At 36.0% G+C, this 23,744-nt stretch overlaps 1 protein-coding gene across 14 annotated transcripts in view; it reads left to right on the top strand.

The window, feature by feature from the left end:
• The window catches only part of MAP2K5 (mitogen-activated protein kinase kinase 5), a 245,186-nt gene that overhangs the window by 97,903 nt on the left and 123,539 nt on the right, over positions 1 to 23,744 (top strand). For all 14 annotated transcript variants that reach the window (XM_070622868.1, XM_070622885.1, XM_070622905.1 and 11 more), the window contains exons 10-13: positions 461 to 529; positions 621 to 702; positions 7,781 to 7,842; positions 11,971 to 12,019. In XM_070622868.1, the coding sequence (XP_070478969.1) occupies positions 461 to 529; positions 621 to 702; positions 7,781 to 7,842; positions 11,971 to 12,019 (262 nt within the window). The remainder of the gene's footprint in view (positions 1 to 460; positions 530 to 620; positions 703 to 7,780; positions 7,843 to 11,970; positions 12,020 to 23,744) is intronic.

Genomic DNA, 23,744 nt, shown 5'->3' with positions numbered 1-23,744 from the left:
AAAATTCTTTATTTCTCTCAAAGCTAAAAACCCTACTCTACATGTCATTTTTACTCATGCTCTCTGCTTGTCGCCTAGTGTCTAAATTATAAGACAGTTCTTTTTTAATGGTTTCAGGGTCATTTCTATCTTCCTCTTCTCAAAATAACCAATGTGGCCAAAATAGGGTGTATAAATTAAGGGTGTTAGAACTTAACTGACTTTTAAAGCCATTAATACTGACCTTTGAGACCTTGCTTTTTCCTTGGTCCCATCAATCACTTCTATACCACCTCTCCCAATACAAAGGGTCAGGCAGATGTGGATACAGTTTGTATTACTGGGTTTATGGTGGTGGGGAGGAGAAAGGGTGAATGAATAAACACCGTACTTTTTAGATTTTATATTTCATAGTGAATATAGCTATATTTAATTTAAAGGTGAATAAATGTGTGAATGTTGATTCCTTTTCTATATTTAGGTCATACTACTAGATATTACACTGGAACTTCAGAAACAAATTATGTCTGAGTTGGAAATTCTTTATAAGGTAATTTTTTCTTGGTCATTTTTTCTTATAAAGCATACCTATAGTTTTGGCTTGCAGGTTTTTAACTACTTTTGTTTTATTTTTGTTACAGTGTGATTCATCATATATCATAGGGTTTTATGGTGCATTTTTTGTAGAAAACAGAATTTCGATATGTACAGAATTCATGGATGGTGAGTTTTCCCTTTTATAATACTTTAAAAATGGTTTTGAGGATAGAGTGTTTTAAAACCTGGTTCTGATAATAGATGTCAAGCAGAATTAAAAATGATTGAAATATACTAATAATTACCTCCTGTATACTCTAAAACATCTTAGTGTTAGGGGTTCCTGGTGTTAGATATTTGGAGCTGAGCTATCATTTCAAGAATGTATTTTTGTTTACTTTTATTGAAAATTTAAATAGAACAGTTTAAATGCTAGTCTAATCAGTGGTTTGATATTTGATTCTTCCATACAATCTGTCTTTACTTGCAAAACAGATGTTCTGTTCTTTTAATGTTTCAATAGCCAAAACGGATTTTCTTTTAAAGAAATCTATTAACCCAATGTCCTGTGTCTTTTAGAAAGAAATCGGTTCTTAATTGCAAGATAAGAAATTGTTTTTCAACACAGCTGTTTAGCCAAGATGTGTTTAGTTTTCTTTGGACTCTAGCCCTTTCCTTCCTTCTGTGTTTTTTATTCATTTTTATTTGGGTAACTCTTTCTTGATCTGAATATTATGGCAAAATGCAGATTTCTTGGTACCCTATTAGTGAAATGGTGTCATCATTGTTATTGTTTACCCATTTTAAATCAAAACAGTCATTAAATTTTACATATTCAGTTTGTCAATGTCTAGCCCATTAAAACTCAACTTTTTTTTTCTGGAGCTTTTTAATTTAAATTAATTATTTTTAAAAAAACTTTTTGATGAAGATTAGCCCTAAGCTAACATCTGCTACCAGGCCTCCTCTTTTTTTTTTTTTTTTTTTTTTTGCTGAGGAAGACTGGCACTGAGCTAACATCTGTGCCCATCTTCCTCTACTTTATATGTGGGATGCTTACCACAGCATGGCTTGCCAAGCGGTGCCATGTCCACACCTGGGATCCAAACCACCAAAACCTGGGCTGCCAAAGCAGAATGTGTGCACTTACTGCTGCGCCACCAGGCCGGCCCACAACTTTTTTTCTTTCATATACTCAGTTCATTTTGAGGATTCTCAATACATTGCTAAAGCAGTTCATCCCCCACAAAACCTTTCAATGAGCCAATATTGATACCTTGATACTATAATAAGGTGTATCACGTGTTCTAAATTAGTCATAGTGGATGCCAAGAATTAAGTCTTAGAACCATATAGGTAGTATGACAATTACTATTCAAGGAGACTGACTGAAAAAGTGGGTTCATAGAGCCAGTACATGTTATTATTTAATGACTTTTCATCTTTTTTTTCCTGAAGTCCTCAATTTTTTAGTTACATTAAAAAAATTTTTCTATTGAGATGGTATATTCAAACACCATAAAATTTACCCTTTTAATGTGCACTATTCCATGGGTTTTAGTATATTCACAAGGTTGTGCAACCATCACCACTAATTCCAAAATATTTTTGTCACCCTAGAAACAAAGTCCCTATCCATTTGCAGTCACTCTCACTCCTGCTTCCCTCTGGTCCCTGGCAACCACTAATCTAGTTGCTGTTTCTATGGATTTCCCTATTTTGGACATTTCATATATGTGAAATCATACAGTATGTGGCTTTTGTGTGTGGCTTCTTTCACTTAGTATAATGTTCTCAAGGTTCATCCCTGTCACAGCGTGTATCAGTACTTCATTCCTTTTTATGACAATAATAATCTGTTGTATGGATGTACCACATTTTGTTTACTCTGTGATCAGTTGATGGGCATTTGGGATGTTTCTGCTTTTTGGCTGTTATGAATAATGCTGCTGTGTACATTTGTGTACAAGTTTTTCTGTGCACCTATGATTTCAGTTCTTTTGAGTATATATCTGGGAATGGAATTGCTAGTTCACGTGGTCACTCTTTTTAACTTTTTGAGGAAGTGCCTAACTGCTTCATTTCATTTTACGCCAGTTTACACTCACAGCTGCAATGTATGAGGGTTCCAATTTCTCCACGTCTTTGCCAACCCTGGTTATTGTGTGTCTTTTAATATTTTTGTTTAGCCTATTGTTTACTCTAGCTGTTATCCACCACCTCAGTCAGTTGCAAAGTTAATCAGTTGCTTTTAGTTGTTTTCAACAAATGCCCCTAAAGAAAAGGCATTTTTACTTGGCAAGCTCTGAGTCTGGTCAATTATAGAAAGCAGTGCAAGTGAGGTCTTCCAGGGAACTGCCAGATAGGTCAAAAGTGAAACTTTTCTGAGAATGTGGATTTGAAGGAGCACCTGCTCACTTCTGCCTGTCCAGTGGCTATCAAGCTTCTGGTGTTCACTGTGGTTGCAGGCTGCTGGTTTTCAAGGCTGCAGTGGAGCTGGAGAGGTGGCAATGGGAATAGAACAAGTTAAACTGCCACAAAGCTTGCTGTTCTTACCAACATTCAGGCTTTTATCTTGAATAAATAATTTGGGGGTTGCTGCAATCCTTTGGGTAATTTTAAGAGTTCTGAAAAAGTTGATTCTGACCATTTTTGTCTATTTCTTCATTGCTTTTGTGAAAAAGAGAATTTTCAAAGGTCCTTATTCTTCCATTTTTGCTGATGTCACATTTTAGTTATTTTTAATACTTTATATTCTTACCTCAAAATATTCACTTTACAGCCTATGTTTAACCTTTTTTTTTGAGACTCCTCACTTTCTGGACTTGAGCTGCTTAAAGCTCTTTCTCCTACTGCTGCTTGGCAGCTTCTCTTTACTCCATGCTAACCAGTTCCTGAACGCTAAAATTTCCCAGTTCTTAAGTTTTGTACTCTCATTCCCGTCTTCCCTGTTGTTTCCCACATCAATTATTCTGAAATTTATTACCCTCCCCGAGATCTGTCTTTTTCTTTCTCTCTCAGAGATAACATAGACCATCAGGTGTGGGCTCTCTTACTTTCTCTTTAACCTATAGCTCAGCCACAACTGCACCCGCCTGATCCACCTCTCAAATGACGAGCTCCTTAAGGTCAGTCCCTTCACATGTGCATCCACTTGGTGGAGTTCTCTCCATCAACCACTCTCTGTCTTTTGACCTTCGTTCTCTCTGTAGTACAGCAAAATGTACCCAAAAAAATATGGATCAAAAACAGTGTACCACTCTCTAGCTATCATTCCTTCTTTCTTCTTCCCATTACAGTTAAACTTCTTGTCAACTTTCTCCCAATTTCAAAACTATTTCTTTAGTGTAAACTCTCATTATCTATTTTAATCTCTTAGTCATTTTTTCTAAATATTTATTGACCACTTTCTTTCAGACACTATTTTAAACCTGGGGATACAACAGTGAACAAGACTTAATCCCTGTCATTATGGGGCTTAAGTTCTAGGAGGGGAGACAGACAAGAAACATACAATGCACTCTCAGAGAAGGATAACTCTGGTTAGAACATAAAGCAGGTAGATGAGAACTCACAGGAGCAGAGGTGCTACATAGGATGGTCAGTGATGGTTTTTTTCTTTATGGGGGGCTGGCATTTTAGCAAAGACTTTAATGTCAGTAAGCCAACTCAGGGAAGGTCATGGGAAGATCTTTGAGGCAGAGGGATTATCAAATATAAATGCTCCAAGGTAGAAGCAAGTTTGAGGTAATCAAGGCCCCGTCAGAAGGCCAAGATGACTAGAGAGTAGTGATGAGATGACCTGGGGCCAGACAGGAGACATAGGAAGAAGCTACATTGTGTAGGCCTTGTAGGTCATGGTAAAGAATTTGTGTTTCAGTCTGAATTTATTAGAATGCATTGGAAGATTTCAAGTAGGGGAATGATATGATATGCTGTTTCATTAAGTCAGAACTAAATCCATTCAGAAATAGACCATCTCAGAATATACATACATGTATTTGGATTGCTATCATGGCAATAAATTGTTTCTCCAAAAACCTATATTGCAAAGAAAGAAAGAGCTCTTTATTTGTTCAACTAGCAGAGGCTAAGAGAGTTTCTTCTCAAAGTTTTGCTTGTAGCTTCAGATTTCAGTTTTGTTAGTATTAATAATAATCGTTGTCATTTTAGGGAAAATGTTGGGATGAATGTTGCTTCTCATTCATTTACTACATTATTTCTGTTTATCCTACATGCAAGACATTACTTTATATTTAGACCCTGTATTAGGATAAGCGCAGACCTAACTATATGAGTCCTTTTGGCCTAGTTGAGTGAAGACGGTAGCCCGGATTCATCAAACATTTAGTTGTTTGGCAGTTGAGATGTGTTTTTTGGTAAGCTATTAGCACTCTTCCTCCTGGTTCCCATGGTGGATAGTGGCATGCAATGAGATTATTGGCCAGGGATGATCTGAGGCCAGGGAACAAGGGAAGTGACAGGTCATGGAGAGTAAACCAGTGACCTGGGAATCACGAGCAAAAGGGTCAAACCAACCGTGCCATAGATAAATGAGTTTCTAAATGCCTAGAATGCCACCATCTCAGCTAAGATTAAACTGTCTCTCTGGGTAGGTGTCATAGAATATCACATTGCAGTGAGGCTTTTTAAACTGTGAAAAGTTCACACATGATTTTCAAGCTATGTATGATATTATGGGGAAAGCTTTTCAATTTTTGCAGTTCTGGGAATTGAAACGCTCAGATCTTTTCTGAGCTCTGCCATTAATTGACTCATGGCTGTGGCTAGAACACTCACCTCCCTGGGACTGAGTTTCCTCTATTTGTCAAATAAAGTCATTGGACTGATCTCTAATGTCCTTCTAGCACTAATGTTTAATGATTTGGTGAGTCTAAGAATTGCCTTTTGGGGATAGGCCTGTAGGATGGAAATGATAGTAAAAGTGAGTAAACATTTAAGTGAAAAGCTTCTGCCACTTTTACCCTGATAAGAGTTTTTTAACTGCACGAACGGAACTCATAGGTTTAATAGGAACTCTTGATTCTGAGTGGATCTGCTACATCATGTTTTTGCCTCTGACAATTATCTCTAATGAGCATGTCAAGGACAGGATGAATCTGTGATGACACAAAGCTAGCTATATAAAGATTTACCAGCCTGGATGGCTAGGGAGAGTACAATATAACTGAAATTAAGTGGATATTTACAACAACCTGTGAACTACCTCAAAATGAGATTCTTCCTTGGTTTGTTCTACAGTTAATGGTAGTAACGTAAGTTTTGGCTTTTTGGTTTAGCTTATTGACTACTGTCCATTTAGCTAATTAATTCCAGATTTATATCCTATGTAAAAATAAATCTCCTCTTAGGACTTCTTACTAGTATATGTGAATAGATTTGTACCTCTAGTTTTGAGCCATGCAAGCTGTTCACTTCATAAGGGATTGGCCCAATAAACTGCATTTGTCAGTATTCCAAATATCAACATGTAAAGCTTGATCTTCTTGAGACTGTTCATCCTTGCAACTGCCAGTTCATCTGAAAGATCAGTGAGAAATAAAATGTTTTTTCTATCATATTTTCACTTTTATTGCATCCATAATAAAAATGCTATTTTAGTAAATAAAGATGGTTAGCTCATTGCAGAAATGTCTTCTTTTCACTATCTTTCCAGTAGCACCCAGAGCCAAAGCATAAAGTTTAGTCACACTGTGGTTTTCTAGCTTCTTGTCAGAATCTGGAAACTATAAGCCAAAGTTACTTAAAGAAGTGATCATTTGCCTGCTTTAAACAGGATAAATACAAAGCCAGTAGGTATATAATATGTTTAATATATATATAATATTTTTTTTACAGGGGAAAATTTTTTTCTCTGATGTTCAGTTTTAGGAAAATTTGACATATAAAAATAGTCTTTTGGCTAAATAGAATTAACCTCATTTCAAAAGAATAACATGTTCCATGTTAATACCTTATGAAGCATACTTATAAATCATCCAGAAGTGATTAATATCAATTTTTAGCCTCTGATAGAAACAGAAATTATCTCTCAGATATCCTGGGTAATTCCTTTATAGGAACTGAAAGACTCTACACCTCAGCTTGACTCAAAGAAAGGTTATTACACATTGTTAAAATAGTTCTTACATAATCATATCATTAATATCAGTAAAGTAGTGGTTCTTTGCATATCTTCCTGAAATTCTTATACTACTTGTGTAAGATTAAAAATTTAACAAGCGTGCCCAAATTTATACTTCCAAGTGAATATTTGTTCCTTTAAAATAGTTTCCTAGGAAAGCTATGCCGTTATGTGAGTGATGTTGTTGTTCCTGCAAAGGGTTTGCAGTCCCTTCTTTTGAAACTGCTTTCAGAGCAGAGTGCCTATCTGGTGAAATTCAAAGTGATTTTCATTCGTTTGTTTAATTTGTTACTCATCTGACAGATATTTATTGAATATCTACTATCTGCTAGTTGTGCTAACTTCTAGATTGGTGAAATTTTTTTAAAAGACAAACAGCATGACTCCTGCCTTTATTATGTTCACAGTTTAGTGGTTTTGGTTTGGGGAAACTGCCAAAAGCTGAATTTGCTAAAGGCGAAGGATGTTAGTGAATACCATTTTAGTGAAAAATATTATGACTTAAGATTAGTTTTTCTTTTTTACCCCCATAAAGGGGTTTTCAAAGTGGCATCAAAGAGAAATTCCAAAAATATCATTTTGAACTTAGAATCTTTGGAATAGATTGATTGCTTATCTTGGTACCTAATTTGAAGGGTAGTATTCATTTAGATAGATGTTTACATTATTAGTTTTTATGTGTATTTTGGACCTTATATTTACCAGCTTTTGTTTGGTTAATGTGAAAATTCTAAGATAGGGTCCTAGTTTACATTTGAGAAAAACTGTTACACAAGGCAGATACCTAAATGTGATTGTCCTATTGATCTTTAGTTTTGTGTATGTATTTAAATTTACGTAAAATGCAGGTTCTTGGTCTGCCCTTGACTAGTTTCCTTCAGTTTTTACATGTGTGTTGTTATACACTTGGGAATAAAATGGAAGTATCTAGTTATGCTTCTTGTAAAAGTATGATTATGTCATAAATAAAACTGGACTAAAAATCAGTTTTACCCTAGACATCCAATGCATGATATAAGAAGAGAAAAAAATGTTCTCATAATGAGTGCATAGAGGAGGGGCTGAGTGCACTTTGCCAGTAGTTTCATGTGTAGTAACACAGCATATTTGCCTCTACAGGGGGATCTTTGGATGTATATAGAAAAATTCCAGAGCATGTCCTTGGAAGAATTGCAGTAGCAGTGAGTATATGGCTTCAACCTTATGAAATTTGGTGATTTGACCTTTCTAGTCAAACCTGATTCTCCTTATATCCTCAGGACGTTTTTTTGTTTTTATTCAATCCCTGTTGACTGCCAGGCCTTCTTAACTCTCTTTTCTTATCATTTTTGTCCTTTCTTCTTTTCATAGACCAATCCTCAGTGACGACATAGTCACATGACATCATTCAGGCTTATAGGTACTCTCACCTGTTCTAGTTCCGTGAGTTTGCAGGGACCTTGATGCTTTTGTTAACCAGTAAAATTTCCAAGTTCTTCAAAAAGACACTGATGTTTAGACGTTTTGCAGTTATAGGCGTATGATTAGAAAATACTTTTCAAGTCTAAATTATCAAAATAAAACAGTCTATATGAAAGTAATACTTTATTCTTAAAGATGTTTGCAGATTTTATATGTTCATGGTTTTTAATTTTTTCACCAACTATATCTAGGAATTTATTTCCTTTGTGATTAAAAACAGTTTTCCTGTTTTCTATATTCACTAATAAACTGATGAAATATATCAACTTAAACTAAGATTACTGTATGAGCTCCAGATTTCAAATTTGGATGATGTAGGCTAAACAGTGTCTAAGAGAAGTCATGGGGTGGTGTAATAGTAAACAATTGCTAAACTAAAGGCACTCTGATAACTTAAGCAGTTTAATGCAGAACAAAGTGATTATACCATGTACTATTTAATTAAATGGCTGATTTTCGCCTTCATTATACATCAAACTGACAACTCAAATCCTTTAATCCAACATGGACACTTATTTAGTCTTAGTTCATTGTAATTCACAGCTTTCCTTTTTTCTTTCTAATTATTAGTGTGAACTGCCCAGAGCCATGAGAACTTTTTCTTCTGATGTCGTTGCTGCTAAGTAGCTTCTAATCTACATGTTTAGGTAGATTAGTATGATATTTGAGTACTTAAATCCCTTTTTGAGATGAAAATAAAAATGTTTCATTTCCTCTTTTAATCTCGGGAGGAATGAATGCTTTGTGGCTTTTGGCAGTTCTTGGCTCTAAAGTTTAATAACACGTATAATAAAGGACGAAGAAAGGCAAGGATACCAATTGAAAATGAAAAAAGTTTATGAGTTCTGTGTACTCAATTATCTGTTGAACTTGACTAAAATAGGAATCTGCCTTCTTCACTAGAGAAGCATGTTCTTCCTGAACCTCATAAATCTTGCCTCCCTCATTTGTAGGGCATCCACACAAGGCCACTGGTGGTTTCAATTCTACTGGAGTGGGAAGCCTGTGAAGTGAATGGAGTCAGCAAAAAAAATAGATAACCCAGCGTCAAATATAGGGCTTACCTATTGGGTAATTGAAAATATGACAAAAATTATTTTAGTGAAAGCTATTTAAAATAAGTGCTAACCCAAAGCATTGTTTATATTTGCCCTTATATTTTTAAAAATTAGAATTTTGGGGATTTTTTCCTTTCTAAAATGTGTTCAATTTCTCCAGCTTTTATGGCTCATCAGGTCATAGTAATGAAAACTGCCTGTGGCCAGAGTAGAAGAAATGCTTTTGATAATTTTGCTCTTCATCTGCCACTTTTTATAAACTCTGCTGGGGCCTGCACTTGTATAATGCCTCCAAAGTGTATTTTTAAATGTAATTTGAGTGGGGTACAAACATGGCTAATCCTTTGTTGCAGCTGACAAACACCAGTGGAAGGATTCTACCAATCAAAATAAGACCAACAAATTGAGGGGTTGTAGGTCATCATTTATAAAGTAAACGTTCTCAAAGCCTGATTGAGTTCCCAGTATTCTTATTATCTCTCCTCTAGTGTTCTGAAGACAGCATCAGCCTCCTTCCCTTGAGTTCCCTCAGTGAGGCCGAGAAAGCACCTGGGTCCTGTGGCTAGGTCAGAAGCAACAGAATCAAAAAAAGAGAGGAGGGAAATAGATGTATATTGAATACTTTTGTGCCAATCGTTGATAAGTGTTTTTAGGTATGGATATTATGTCATTTAACCTTTACAGTAACTCTGCAAAGTGTAGATTATTGAACCTATTTTATACATGTGCAAGGTGAGGTTTACAAAAGTTAAATAACTTGCCCAGAGTTATCATATAACTAGTCAGGAATAATTTAAAGCCAGCGTTGTTTGACTCCAGACCCCATGCTCTTTCATTCTGCTCTCCTAAGAGAATGAGAAAAAAGAAGAGGAATGAGTGAAAAGGAGAACAAGATTAAGAAGAAAAAAAGAGAGAGAGAATAATGGGGTAACATATACAGTTGCTTCAGATTCCTTTCATATCTTAGCACCACATCTAGGCATCTTTCCCTTCCCAAGTTAACTTCGTTTTCCAGGTTCTAGTAATCTGGAGTGCAATTGAAGTCCGAACATCCAAGGTTCATTACAGGATGGACTCCTGTAGCCTTTATGATATGTTGTTCATATTTTCTCTTGTAGGATGTATGACAAGACAATATTTTTTCCAGAGAAAGAAATCCATATAAACTGGCTGGTTTCAGCTTTCCTACTTGCTCAATGATTTTTATCCACTTTCCGTTTGAATCTGGTCTCCTGTGAAGAGGAATGCCTTTCTGCCTTTCCCTGCCACCTAACGCATTTTATTTTCCCTCTCATTTCTGAAGCAGTGACACTGTGTACTGTATTTTGAGTGCTAATGTTGATTGAAGTTGTCCCTGAAAGGATTGCACTTGACATGTCAAGGAGTGAGTGATTGACAGCAGATATAAGTACTTTTAGTGTCAAGGCTTTGTCAAGTCATTGTGGTGAAACCTAGCCTACTGAATACCAATACATAATGCCCTCTAGATTTGCAGTGAACAGATTTCTAGCTCCCTGAACACTGATTCTTATATGCTTCTAAAGGAAAACGTAATATATTTTGACGAAGTTGGAAGAATGTTTTATTTTTAAATCTATAACAAAATGTATAATTTTAGCAGGTATCATAAAATCAGTATTCGTTTTACTTTTTTCCTGCCTAATAATCTGAATATGATGGATTGCCTTCCCCTTGTGCATTTCCTGACTATTCATTTTCTATGGGACTAAGTTTTAGTGGTAAGCTATCTTTAATGGGAAGGTTTGTAGTATGCAACTAGGCTTGTAAATTGAGAAGTTTAACCCTATTTCCAGAACTCAGAAGATGATTACTTCCATGCTAAATAAGATGATTTTGTCCTACTACTCAAAGAAAAAATTATTTTCGTTATTGCTGTTATTTTGTATAAGCATTTAAGGAAATATTTTTGTCCTGTTTCCTCCTTCTTTATTAGTTATCATTATTACTATTTTGATGTTTTCTTTTTTTTACTATCTTATTGTCCAAAACACATGTATTTTATTGTAATGCCACTTATTCCAAACCCTGGAAAAAATTATTTGCTGTAAAATGTATTCTGTTCTCTTAAAATAGACAAACATGGAATTGATGATATAATGTTAGCAAATCTTTCAGTAGTACATTCCACTCTGTGAGAACAATTAAAATATGTTAACCTCTGCTCAGCATCAATTGATATAGATTTTATCTTCTTCTAGATCTCTAGTATTTGGAAATTAGGTTTCTCATTTTGCATTTCTGTTTTTAATACTGCTCTTAGTCTTTCTTGATCAGCTGAAATCCTTGCATATTTAGCCCCCAACCCTCTTTTCCTCGTTACTCAGTTACTTCTCATAATGGTAGGTTTTCTTGTTCTTATAATCCTTACTCACTTAAAATTTTCTGTAATGATAAGTGCTTTTAAATTCTTACAGCAAATTTTGAGTAATAGTGGTTCCTTCGTTGTATCTGATACCAAATTATGAATAGTCAGCCTTGAAATTGGTAAGTTGACACTCATGTGCATAAGGGGTCAGTGAGTGTGAATAAACACATATGCATCTCCTTTTACGACAATTTCTATATAAAAATTTTTAAAGCTTTTAATGATTAAATTTCCCAGATAGAAGGTAGCACAGAGCCTGGCACAGAAAAGGGGGATGTTCAATAAATGCTTATTGGTTCACAGAGTTTTAAAGGAAGAATATGGTTTTATGATTATATGCTTAACCATGTGGAGAGTTCCGTATAAAAACCATCATCATACTGTTTTGTCTTTCTTAAATTTAGGTTGTTAAAGGCCTTACCTATTTGTGGAGTTTAAAGATTTTACATAGAGGTAGGTACTGAGCTTACAAGCTCTAACTTAATTTGGGGTGGGATGGGGAGCTTTCTGAACATCTTGATTTTTATAGTGAATAAATGATTAGATATTTAAGCCAGCTGATATATTTGCTAGTCAAAAATATGGCTGCTTTATAAATGTTATTTTTTTATTTTCTCCCTCAACTGCTCTGATTTATATTATAAACTTGGTATTATATTTTTGTGAATCATGTTTACCAAACATGTAAAATTGTGTTTCATAATATTTGAAAGTGACAGATCTTATTTTTCTTATTTAACTCTAGTTAATGCAAAACCTTCACTTTTTTATACAATTGCATCCCTTTCTTTTTTTTCTTTTTTTTCAAGATTGGCACCTGAGCTAACAACTGTTGCCAATCTTCTTTTTTTTTTTCTGCTTCATCTCCCCAAACCCTCCTGTACACGGTTGTATATCTTAGTTGCAGGTCCTTCTAGTTGTGGGATGTGGGATGCCGCCTCAACGTGGCCTGACGAGTGGTGCCATGTCCACGCCCAGGATCCGAACCCTGGGCCGCCGCAGCGGAGTGCGCGAACTTAACCACTCGGCCACGGAGCTGGCCCCCCGTTTCTTTCATTAATATTTCTTATATCATCATACACTGTTCTTTAAGAGATTGCTTCACATACCGTGAGAGTGAAACTTTATAGAAGGAATTAGTGAAAGCATCAGAAATTAGTCTCCTAGTCTATTAACAGAGCACTTGAGAGAATAACAGATTAACTGTTGAATGTTGCAAAAGGAACCTCCCTTTGCTTTTTTTTAATGTTCCTAAAATGTCTGAATTCATTTGGAGCAAAAAGAAACAGACTATAATAAAGCACCTTCAGGGCCTAATGTTACTAACAGTACTGTTTCATTTTACACATCTGCTCGGCCTAGCTTTATGCACATTGGGGAATGCAACAGCATATGCATTAGATGTGATTAAAGGAAAGTTTTTTTTAGAAAAGGTATCAACTATGAAAGAAAACAACTGATGTCTTCAATTGTAGTATCACATCTGTCACTAAGGGTTGTTTTTGTTTGGGGTGGTTTTAATATCCTAGTGATTCCAAATTTCTTCTTAAATCCTCCTGCCTCTTTTGAAGAGGGTATATAGATGTGACAAGTAAAATATCAATTCAGTTCTTGAGTGTTTATGCTGATTAAATGGAATCATAAACCAAATTTTTCTTTAAAGCCGGTCTACTCTATTTCTAGAGTATAGTTGGTGCCAAATGTAGATGCAGGGAGAGTGAGCTGAGTTGTGTTAGCATTACTCTTCTTGGGTGTAAGTCAGCATGTAAACACATCTGGTGGGTGAGAGAACACCACCAAGATTAAGAGAGAATAGTATTTAACATAATATGACTTATATTGTTTCTATTCCCTGTACTCCTACCTCCCCCCTCTCATCAACCCATAAAGTGGTTATAGCCATTTTAATAGGAATTAACACAGTGGTCAATTCTTGTCATTTTATTGATTTTTGTGGACATCTGCTATCCATTTAACAAAGGAACTCAAGGAAGTCATCAATTCTCAATAGCATCCCTTCATTAAAAGGACCTTGCCGTGGAAATGCAAATGTTATTATTAAAGTGATCCTTAGGGCCATCCTGTACTCTGGGCATACAGCATCATTTTGGCTTGTAATGAATTCTCACTAGCCTTAGCTTTCTGTGAGGAATCTAGTAGCACTAAGGACTATAGTGGATGGGGAAATACTGTTTAGTTATTCTGCAATCATCTTTGTTTTTCTTCTTTAAAATCAGAAATCATGCTGATAAGTAGGTATACCTCTAGTATTTCCTGTATCTAAATTATTTGGTTTTAGTTTTACTCTTTGTTTTGAAGAAATAATTAAATTTTTCTTTTGAAATGGGATCTTGATAGACCTGTTTCATATAGATTTATGTCTGGATCTAAAAATAAAGTCTAAGCTGTTTGTCAGATTCTCAGTACAACCACACTGTAATCACCGTGTGCAAGTGTGATTAACCAGGTCCTTCTTCCAAGCTCTGGATGCAACTTGGGCTAAGAAAGCGTTCTTTGATCAGTGACATACCAGGGTCTTAAAGGTTTGACCAAATTGAGAACATAGAGGTTTCAAAAAGGAATCCTGAGCCTGTACTTCTCTTTTCAGTCTGTGCTGGCCAGCCCAATTCCCACAGAGAGTAACCTGCTATAAAATGCTACTAGTTATGGAAAGAAGATATCTGCCAGGGCCTGAGAGGGGGCGGTGGTAGTGGACCAGCAAACCCTCTCAAAGGATTTCATTTTTAAATAAATACCAGCGAGTGGCTGTGCATCTGCATCTGTCTAGATGGAAACACTAAGGAATTACAGTGCAGAGGAATGGTTATTTACTGGTAGTTAGGGATACCCAACTATAGAAATAATATGCTGTGCTAAGGCACCTCATTAAATATATTTATATGTTAAGCTTTTGAGTTTCCTGGTTATTCATGGAAACTTTTACCTTCTTGATTTAAAAGCATGTGTTTTTATTGAAAGGTGGAAGAAGCCAGATGTCCCTGAAGACTTTTGTAAAGCACTGTAATAAGAATTTTACTCCAGATTGAGTAGTTAACGTAATATTTTAGAGCTTTTTGTCCATACTTAATAACTTGGATTCCATAAAAATAAGATTAAAGATGCCTTTTTATTTATCAAAAAGCCATTTAATTTTCTCCTTGATTAAAAAATTGTAGCTTTTTAGATCAGTTCAATCAGGCAATTAAAGATCAGAGCTTTTAAGTTCAGCTAAGGCAATTAAATAGGTAATATACTTGTTTATACACTTTTACTATATAAGCTGATTGCTGTACCTTCTTACAAGCACATATCCTCATTTTTGCTTTCTCTAAATGAATGATGATGGGAATTCTATCTGAATATGTGTCACATTGTCAAATCAAAGAGAGGTGTCCTTCTGCAGGAAGGGGGGCCTGGTCCTGGTGCCTTGAGAAAATAGAGAGTGAAAAGAAGATGGTGAAAGAGAATTATTGCTGAGGGATCTAAGGCTCTTTCTCCTTTGTCTTGGTCTCAGTACCCATGTTCTCCTCTGATCATCATTTTCTTCCCTACCAAAGGCTGCCCCTGAAAACAAGGGTCTTGTACTTCTAAACAAGCTGTTGAAAATCTAGAATCTTTCCTATGGTGCCTATCCAGTGAAGACTGTAGGGTAGAATGAAATCTGAGTGACAAGCCATCCATCCCATGAGGCTCGTTAGTCTGATACAGATGAGTTTATTCGATAGTGTATTATGTCAACTGTATATTTTTTTAGAAATTGAAGTATAACAGTTGCCATTCATAATGGATCACTGAATATCATATTCAATCAGGTTTTACTATTATTTTGTTCTTTTTAAGAATTGGTTGAGATGATATATGTGAAAGTACTTTATAAACTATCAAATGCTAATAATTCAAGCATGTTTTTATTGTATAATAATTATGAATTAATCACTTTATCTGATTAATAAGCATACCCCAATACCAAATAAAGCCAAGGAGAGAGTTTATTATACTTTGTATTACAGGGTCAAAAATTATGAAAATTTTTCTCTAGGATAAACATGTGATATCACGCAAAGACATAATTACTAAACATATTTGAAACTTCCACCAAGATTAACTACTGTGGAAAAATTGTCTTTATTAAAAAGCATATGTGTGAGCCCTGTAAGCATAGCATGTACTGACTGGGTAAAAACAAAGAAAATGAACAGTGAGAGTCTGTTAGGCCAGATCCGGCATTACAGCAAACATTGCAGCTTATCTTCAAAACATACATCGCCACTAATGAGGTGAGAGCCCTGCATATTAATAAACCTGCAGCTCCAGTCGTAGCCATCATTACCCACATCAAACATAAATACAAGATTAACACCTATGCCATTTCTTTGGAAGACGTGAGAATGCCCTGGCAGTAACTGCTCTCTCTTTCCCTGAGGATAAAAAATAGAAATGGAAGGGTAATGAGAATAGAACTTAGATTAAGAAAATAAAATTGGCAATCAGGGTGGGGCAATCTTACACAGATGGAGAAGTTTATAAGAAAGAAAAAACGTAGACAGTTAGTGTCCCAGGATATTTTTTGTATTTATGAGCCTGGTTAGTTTCATTTATTTTCTCTAATAGGAGACCTTTTTAATATTTATTTTTTATATTATATATATATTTTTTATATTATTTTGAAGGCAAAACCTGCCCAGATAGACTTGTATTTAGAGAAACTAAGTCTGTGGTTTCAGCATGCATGTTAGAAATTTTGTTTTCTACCCCTTGCTTTCCTTTTTATAAATCTGGCCTAACACGAGTCTTCCAACTGGTGCTTGATTAGACGCCAAAGCCAGTGTTGTTATTTTATTCATTCACAACTATTTATTTTATACCTGCTAAGTTGCAAGCACTGGTCTAAGTCCTTAGAATACATCAGTATGTAAAATAAAAAATTTCTGTACTCATGAAACTTATATTCTAGCAGGGGTAGGGCAGGGTTGGGTAAGTAAATACGGTCATGTGCCGCATAACAACATTTCGGTCAACAATGGACTGCATATATGATGGTGGTCCCATAAGATTATAATAAAGCTGAAAAATTCCTATTGCCTAGTGATGTTGTAACCATCGTAACATCATAGCAAGAGAAAAGGAAACTGCAGGAGAAGAACAAGAAGAAAAACCTCCAAGAAAATTCACAATGAAGGGTTTAACAGAAGCTTCGCAGACTTCAGCAGCCTCCTTAAAAAGCTTGAGAACATGGACCCCAACACCAAAGGGTTTTCATTAATAGAGAGGAATGTTCATGGTGCACTATGTGCTTAAAAGCAAATCTGTGATGAAAAAAAGAAACAAACCAAGCAAATCACCATGGATATATTTCTGAAGAGAGTGATACCTCCTCAGGAAGAGCCTCAAGCAAGTCCTTCAGGAAGTATTCAAGAAGAAGGCATTGTTATCATAGGAGATGACAGTTCTTTACATGTTCTTGCCCCTGAAGACCTCCCTGTGGGACAAGATGTGGAGGTGGAAGAGAGTGATATTGATGATCCTGACCCTGTGTAGGCCTAGGCTAATGTGTGTGTTTGTGTCTTAGTTTTTCACAAAAAAGCTTACAAAGTAAAAAAAAAAAAAATTTTAATAGAAAATGTTTATAGAGTAAGGATAGAAAAAAATATTTGTGTACAATTGTGCAATGTATTTGTGTTTTAAACTAAGTATTATTACAAAAGAGTCAAAAAGTATTAAAAAATTTAAGAGTTTCCTACAACTAGAAGGACCTGCAACTAAGATATACAACTGTGTACAGGGGATTTTGGGGAGATAAAGCAGGGGAAAAAAAAAAAGGTTGGCAACAGTTGTTAGCCCAATCCTTAAAAAAAAAAAAAAAAATTTAAGAGTTTATAAAGTAAAAAAGTTACAGTAGTAAGCTAAGGTTAATTTATTATTGAGGAAAGAAAAATGTTTTTTTATAAGTTTAATGTAGCCTAAGTGTACAGAGGTTATAAAGTCTATAGCAGTCTACAGTAGTGTCCTGGGCCTTCACATCCACTCACCACTCACTCACAGACTGACCTAGAGCAACTTCCAGTCCTGCAGCCTCCATTCATGGTAAGCGCCCTATGCAGGTGTACCATTTTTATCTTTTATGCTGTATTTTTACTGTACCTTTTTTATGTTTAGATATACAAATCCTTACCATTGTGCTACGTTTACCTACAGTATTCAGTACAGTAACATGCTGTACAGATTTGTAGCCTAGGTGTGGAGAAGGCTATACCATCTAGGCTTGTGAAGTACACTCTGTGTTGTTCGCACAAGGATAAAATCGTGTAATAGTGCATTTCTCAGAATGTATCCCTGTTGTTAAGTGACCCCTGACTATACAGAGTGTGTTAGGAAGTGATTAGTAATATGAAGAAAAGAAAAACTAGATCAAGTTTAGGGGAGGCAAAGGGTAGGTTGCAGTGCTCATCAGGTAGACCTCACAGAGAAGATGAGATTGGAACAAATGCTTTTGAAGGAGGAGAGTTGCTAGTCAGTTAGGTGTGTGGTGGAGTAGAGCAGAAGATGGCAGGTAGGATGTGGCTGAAGTGTTCAGGATACCGCGAGGAGGCAAGTGTGTCAGTGGGCAACAGTAGAAGCAGCTGTTAGGAACTGCTGCAGTAATCCAGGTGAGTTATAAAAGCTCAGATCAGGAAGACGGGAGAAGATGGAGAGAATTGGTGAGATTCTGGATATATTTTAAGTGTAGAGTCAATAGAATTTTCTGGTGGATTGCTTGTGAGTTTTAGGAGGACGAGAGGAATCAAGGTTGCTTAAACTTTCGGTAGTAGTTCAGTATGCTAAAAAATGTTTCCTGCTACTTTTTTTCTGTTAAAAGAGAGACCTTCATTAAAATTAAAGAAAAAACTGATAATATCAAGTGTGACAAGAATACAGAACAACTGAAACTCTGATTCATTGCTGGTGGGAATATAAATGGTACAGCCATTTTGGAATACAGTTTGGCACTTTGCTGCAACATGATCAGCAAATCCCAGTGCTAGCGGCTTTATTCATAAGAGCCCCAAACTGGAAACAACCCAACTGTGGTACATCCACACAGTGGATACTACTCAGCAGTGGTAGGGAGCAAACCACTGATACACACGATGTGGATGAGTATCAAATGCTTTATGCTGAGTGAAAGAAGCCAGACTTGAAGGGCTACCTATTGTGTCATTTCATTAATATGACATTCTGGAAAAGGCAAAACTGTAAAGATGGAAAATACGTCAGTGGTTGCCAAGGGTAGAGGAAGGGTTGACTGTAAAGCTATGAGGGAATTTTGGGGTGGTGTTAGAAATGGTCTATGTCTTGATTTTGATGGTTACATGACTGTACACATTTGTTAGAACGACCTGGAAAGGGTTAATTTTACTCTAAATTATACTTCCGTAAATCAGACTTTTAAAGAAAAAGAAAGGAAGAGAAAAAAGGCATATTCTCTTACTTAGTAGTGTGGTAGGAGCCCTACTTTAGAAAGAAATTTCCTCTGCCAAAAAGACAAACCATTCTTTCAAAGGATCTTGGTGATTCTGTTATTATCACCATGTTTCATGGCTCATGGAAAATCCTGCCTAGGTTTGGCTTAGCAACTCAGTAGCTTGAAAAAAAAAAAATCCCTCATGATTTAAAGGACATCTACTATGTCAAAAAGAGAGGGGGAGGGAGTGATAGAGAAACTTAAAAGTCACTGTCCAACAATTTGGAGGATCTGGAAATTGGAGAAAATTTTCTTAGTTAATCCATTTTTTCCCCTCAGATATTATTAAAGAGCTTCAGATTGCAGCACTGACTTGGCCTGACTTGGACAGTTTAAAAAGCTCAGTTTCTAAGAAGGAATAAAGCTTTATTTGAATTCCCAATTCAGTCCCACTGCCTGCCTGCCTTGTTGTGTGACCCTGAAAGGCAGGTCACTCCTGCTCTCTGAGCCTCGGTTTCCTCATATATACAGTGAAGGGATGGCTAAATGATCACTCAGTTTCCTTCAAGCACCAGGATTCTGGATGCTGTGATCCATGACTGAAGGAAGTATGATGCATTGGCCAAGGTAAGGGAACAAAGCAAATCAGAGGGCATACGGGAGGGAGAAGAAAGAAAAAGATAGAAACCCCCGAGAGTCGATTTTGCTATGAAAATAGTAATAATGATGAATATTTATTAAGCACTTACTTTCTGTACCAGGCACTGTTCTGAGTGCTTAACGTGTATAAACTATTTTGTGTTCCTTCAAAGTGGGGAATTCTAGGAAACATGAAATATTTTAGAACTGAAGATGAGAGTGAAATGCAAACACATAATTGAGAAAGCAGTATGGCTTAGTAAGAAAATGGTTACTTTCTAAACCAGACTGGTAGAATCAAATCAACAGACATCTTTAAGGGGAAAGGTTTTTAAACGATAAAGTATACCGAATATAAAGCATTATCATTAACGAATTATAAAAAAGACACGTAGAGTCACAACTAGGATGGAAAGCAAGGGCATTCTCTTTAAAAAATCTTTTTATTTTGAAATAATTGTAGCTCCACAGGAAGTTGCCAAAAGGGTACAAGAAGGTCTCATGAAAGGGCATCCTTGTTAAGGAAGGAATTTGGAAGAAAATTGGAGGCTGATAATCCAAAAGAGTGTAGGCAGGTAAATGTTACATATATTTGCTAATACCTTTTAAATGAGATCAGTGTAAATTTTAAGATTTAAAGAATGTTTGTATTATATTCCAAATTATTCGATTATATTTATTGAGAAAAGAAGAATGAAATCGTAGAAGAAATTTTGATGTCAAGTTGATAATGTAAAAGAATACCTTTGTGTATGTAAAAATTGGGGTTTGAGGCAAAAATAATTTAGGGGATGATCATTTCCTGGATAAATTGATTCTTTAGGGAAAGAATTATAGGAAAGCATTACTATCAGTAGAAAACTAACCTGATTAATTTTAAGTAATTTATGAAAAAATGTAATTTGCACAAAACTGTGCTAACAACCTCTTTTGCAGAGATTTATACAGTTTGTGCTTATCTATAGGTTAGAGTGAGTTTTGAAATAATGTAAGCCGTATTTTGCTATCTAGAGGACCAGAGTGTTTTTTAAGGGATTGCCTAGTGTCTGAGCAAGGCAAGTCGTGAAAGGACCATCCCCGGTTGGTTTTATGTGGCGACGTGATGGTGAGAGAGCTGAGGTGTGGGGCCGCCTTCCCTGAGCTCTGTGACTGCCTAGTGTGTCTGGAAAGGGCGGCATTTATGTTAAGCAAGTGCTAGTGATGAGAGCACCATTACACCTGGGCTCCTGTTTTTAAATCCTTTAAATATTGTCCTTTAACTGTTAATCATATGCCAATGCTGTGGTAAATCATAATTCATGAACATTTATGCTTTTGGGGGGAAAAAAGGCCGTAGCCCATTAACTGAGGTAAACAAACTAGTTTAATGACTCTGGGTTGTTGGTTTTTCTCCAGCTCTGACTATCTACACAAGTGAACGTCTCTAGAAATTAAGCCTCCTTTCCCACGTTGGTCATTCATTCTCTTTGCCTAGGGTAATCACTGAGGATTTCTGTATTTGTGGTAATAATTTTCAAAAGACAAGAAACCTCATATAGCATTACTTAAAAATGTTCTTCTAAGGAATATGTGTGTAGAATATATAAAGAACTCTCAAAACTCAACAGTAGAAAAACAATCCAATTAGAAAATGAGCAAAAGATGTGAAGAGACATTCTGCTGAAGAAGATATACAAATGGCAAATAAGCGCATGAAAGGATGTTCAGCATCGTTAGCCACTAAGGAAATGCAAATTAAAACCACAGTGAGATAGTACTACACACCTACCAGAATAGCTAAAGTGAAAAAAATAGTGATAACACGAAATACTGACAAGCATGCAGGGAAATTAGATCACTAATACATTGCCGATAGGAATGTGAAATGATACAGCCCCACTGGAAAACAATTTGGCATTTCTTAAAAATCTAAACATGCAGCTTACCATATGACTCAGCAGTTACACTCCTGAGCATTTATCCCAGAGAAATGAAAACAAAACCTGTACACAAATATTTATAGCAGCTTTATTCATCATAGCCCAAAACTGGTAACAACCCACATGTCCTTCAGTGAGTGGATGGTCAAACAAGCTGTGATACATTCATACCATATAATCTACTGCTCAGCAATAAAAAGGAATGAGCTATTGATATACATAACCTGGGTGGATCTCCATATAATTATGCTGAGTGAAAAAAATGACCATAAAATGTTACATACTATATGGTTCCATTTTTATGACATTCTTGAAATGAGAAAATTATAGAAATGGAGAGGAGATTAATGGTTTCCAGGGGCTAATGAGAAGACGCTGAAGTGGGAGAGAAGTGGGTGTGGCTATGAAAGGGTATGGTGATGGAGACATTCTCTGTCTTGGCAGTGTCAAGTAGTGTCAGTACCCTGTTCATGATGTTGTATTATAGTTTTACAAGATGTCACCATTGGGAGAAAATGGATAGAAGGTATACAGGATATCTCAGTATTTCTTTCAACTGCATGAATCTACAATTATCTGAAAATAAAAGGCTTAATTTAAAAGAAAAGAACGTGATCTTTCTATAGTTGTCTGTATTTGAATGGTCTACTTAATTAAGAGACAGTTGTCCTGAACTTAATTTTTCTTTCTCCCATGGATCTGTGTTAGGATTTATCATAGACAGAGTCATCCCTTTTAGGATCTCTCTAACAGGGTGAGGAACCCAGGGGAAATTACCCTGCAGGCCACCTCCCCTTCCCGGTCTGAAAATTTCATCAGTGAAAGCAGTAGAGGATAGACAAGAGGTCATGTGTCATACAGGGAAGGAATACAAATGGGATAGGGTAGTTAGTCCCCCATCCCCTTGCCTAAAATCATTTATCTTGCTGGGGATTGGGATTTAAAGTAGATTATATGATGATTGTGTGTTTGACTCACAGGTCTTCATGGTACCCTAAAATGAGCGCCTCACCTTTATGGTGAGCCCCTGTCTAAGCACCCTGCAAGATGTGGTCTGATGAGTGTTTGATCGACCAAGCCCCACAGATAGCTCTGATCATAGCTTTGTCTCTTAAGCAAACCATGAAATTTAGGAGCTCATCAGAGAGAAAGAGAGAACAGCTGTATGGTGGGTCACTTCTCTTGGCAGAGGTTGGAGATCACAGTTAATTTATGACACTGTATGCCAAATATGTCTTAATTGGAAGTCATCCTTTGTCCCCCTTTCTAGTTTTAGAGTAAGGTATTTATCCTCAGATAGAATATTCTGCCAAGAATGTTTAGCAGTTGGAAGACCTTTCCACATCTGTCTCTTTCTCCAAAGGCATGGTTTAAGGTGATCAGCACCATGGAAATCAAATCTATTCTTTTGCTATTGGAGGACTGAGTTCCTTCTGGAGTGGGTACAATAAAAAATATTACTGTTCATTGAGTGCCTTCTGTGTACTCTGTGCCATCTGTATGCTAGATTTTTTGTATACATTATTTTATTCAAGCTTTATGATAACCTTGCAAGGAAGGTATCATCGTATCCCCATTTTTAGATGAGGAAACTAAGGCCCCAAAAAGGTAAATAACTTAGTCATAAGAAAGGCAATAAGTGATTGGCAGCCTAACGGAAGAGCTCTAGTTTTAGTGTCAGACCCAGGTTTAAGTGCTGCTTCTGACTCTTAATTCAACTCAGCTATGTGGCCTTGGTTTAGATCCTTAACCTCTTTGAGGTCATAGCACTCACTGCGTCTGGTACATAATAGCTATTGATAGAGTTCAAATAACAGTTTCTCAAGAGAAGTCGCAAGAGATTGAGAGAATAGAACCTTCCCCAAACCGCTCTCCTATATATACTTTTCTGTAAGAAGTGGAAAAATCCAAAATAAAACATCTGAAGATCAGCCAGCTCTTCATGCCAAAGCTGGCATAAAAATCTAGCCCATAAATTCAGATGAAATTTATCTCATAAATATAATATAGTTTGTTACGGCTTAAGAGTTAGGATTGGAGACTAGTTGTGTGGCCTTGGGCAAGTAATTTCATTAATTTGAGCCACAATTTGCTCATCTGTAAAATGGAGTTAATAGTACCTATCCCAAGATTTATGAGAATTAAATGAGATAATAATGCATTTGTTAATAATGTATTT

The sequence above is a fragment of the Equus przewalskii genome, chromosome 1 (assembly GCF_037783145.1).
Source record: "Equus przewalskii isolate Varuska chromosome 1, EquPr2, whole genome shotgun sequence".
Taxonomy (NCBI): Eukaryota; Metazoa; Chordata; class Mammalia; order Perissodactyla; family Equidae; genus Equus; species Equus przewalskii.
This window is presented reverse-complemented; position numbering and strand designations above follow the sequence as displayed.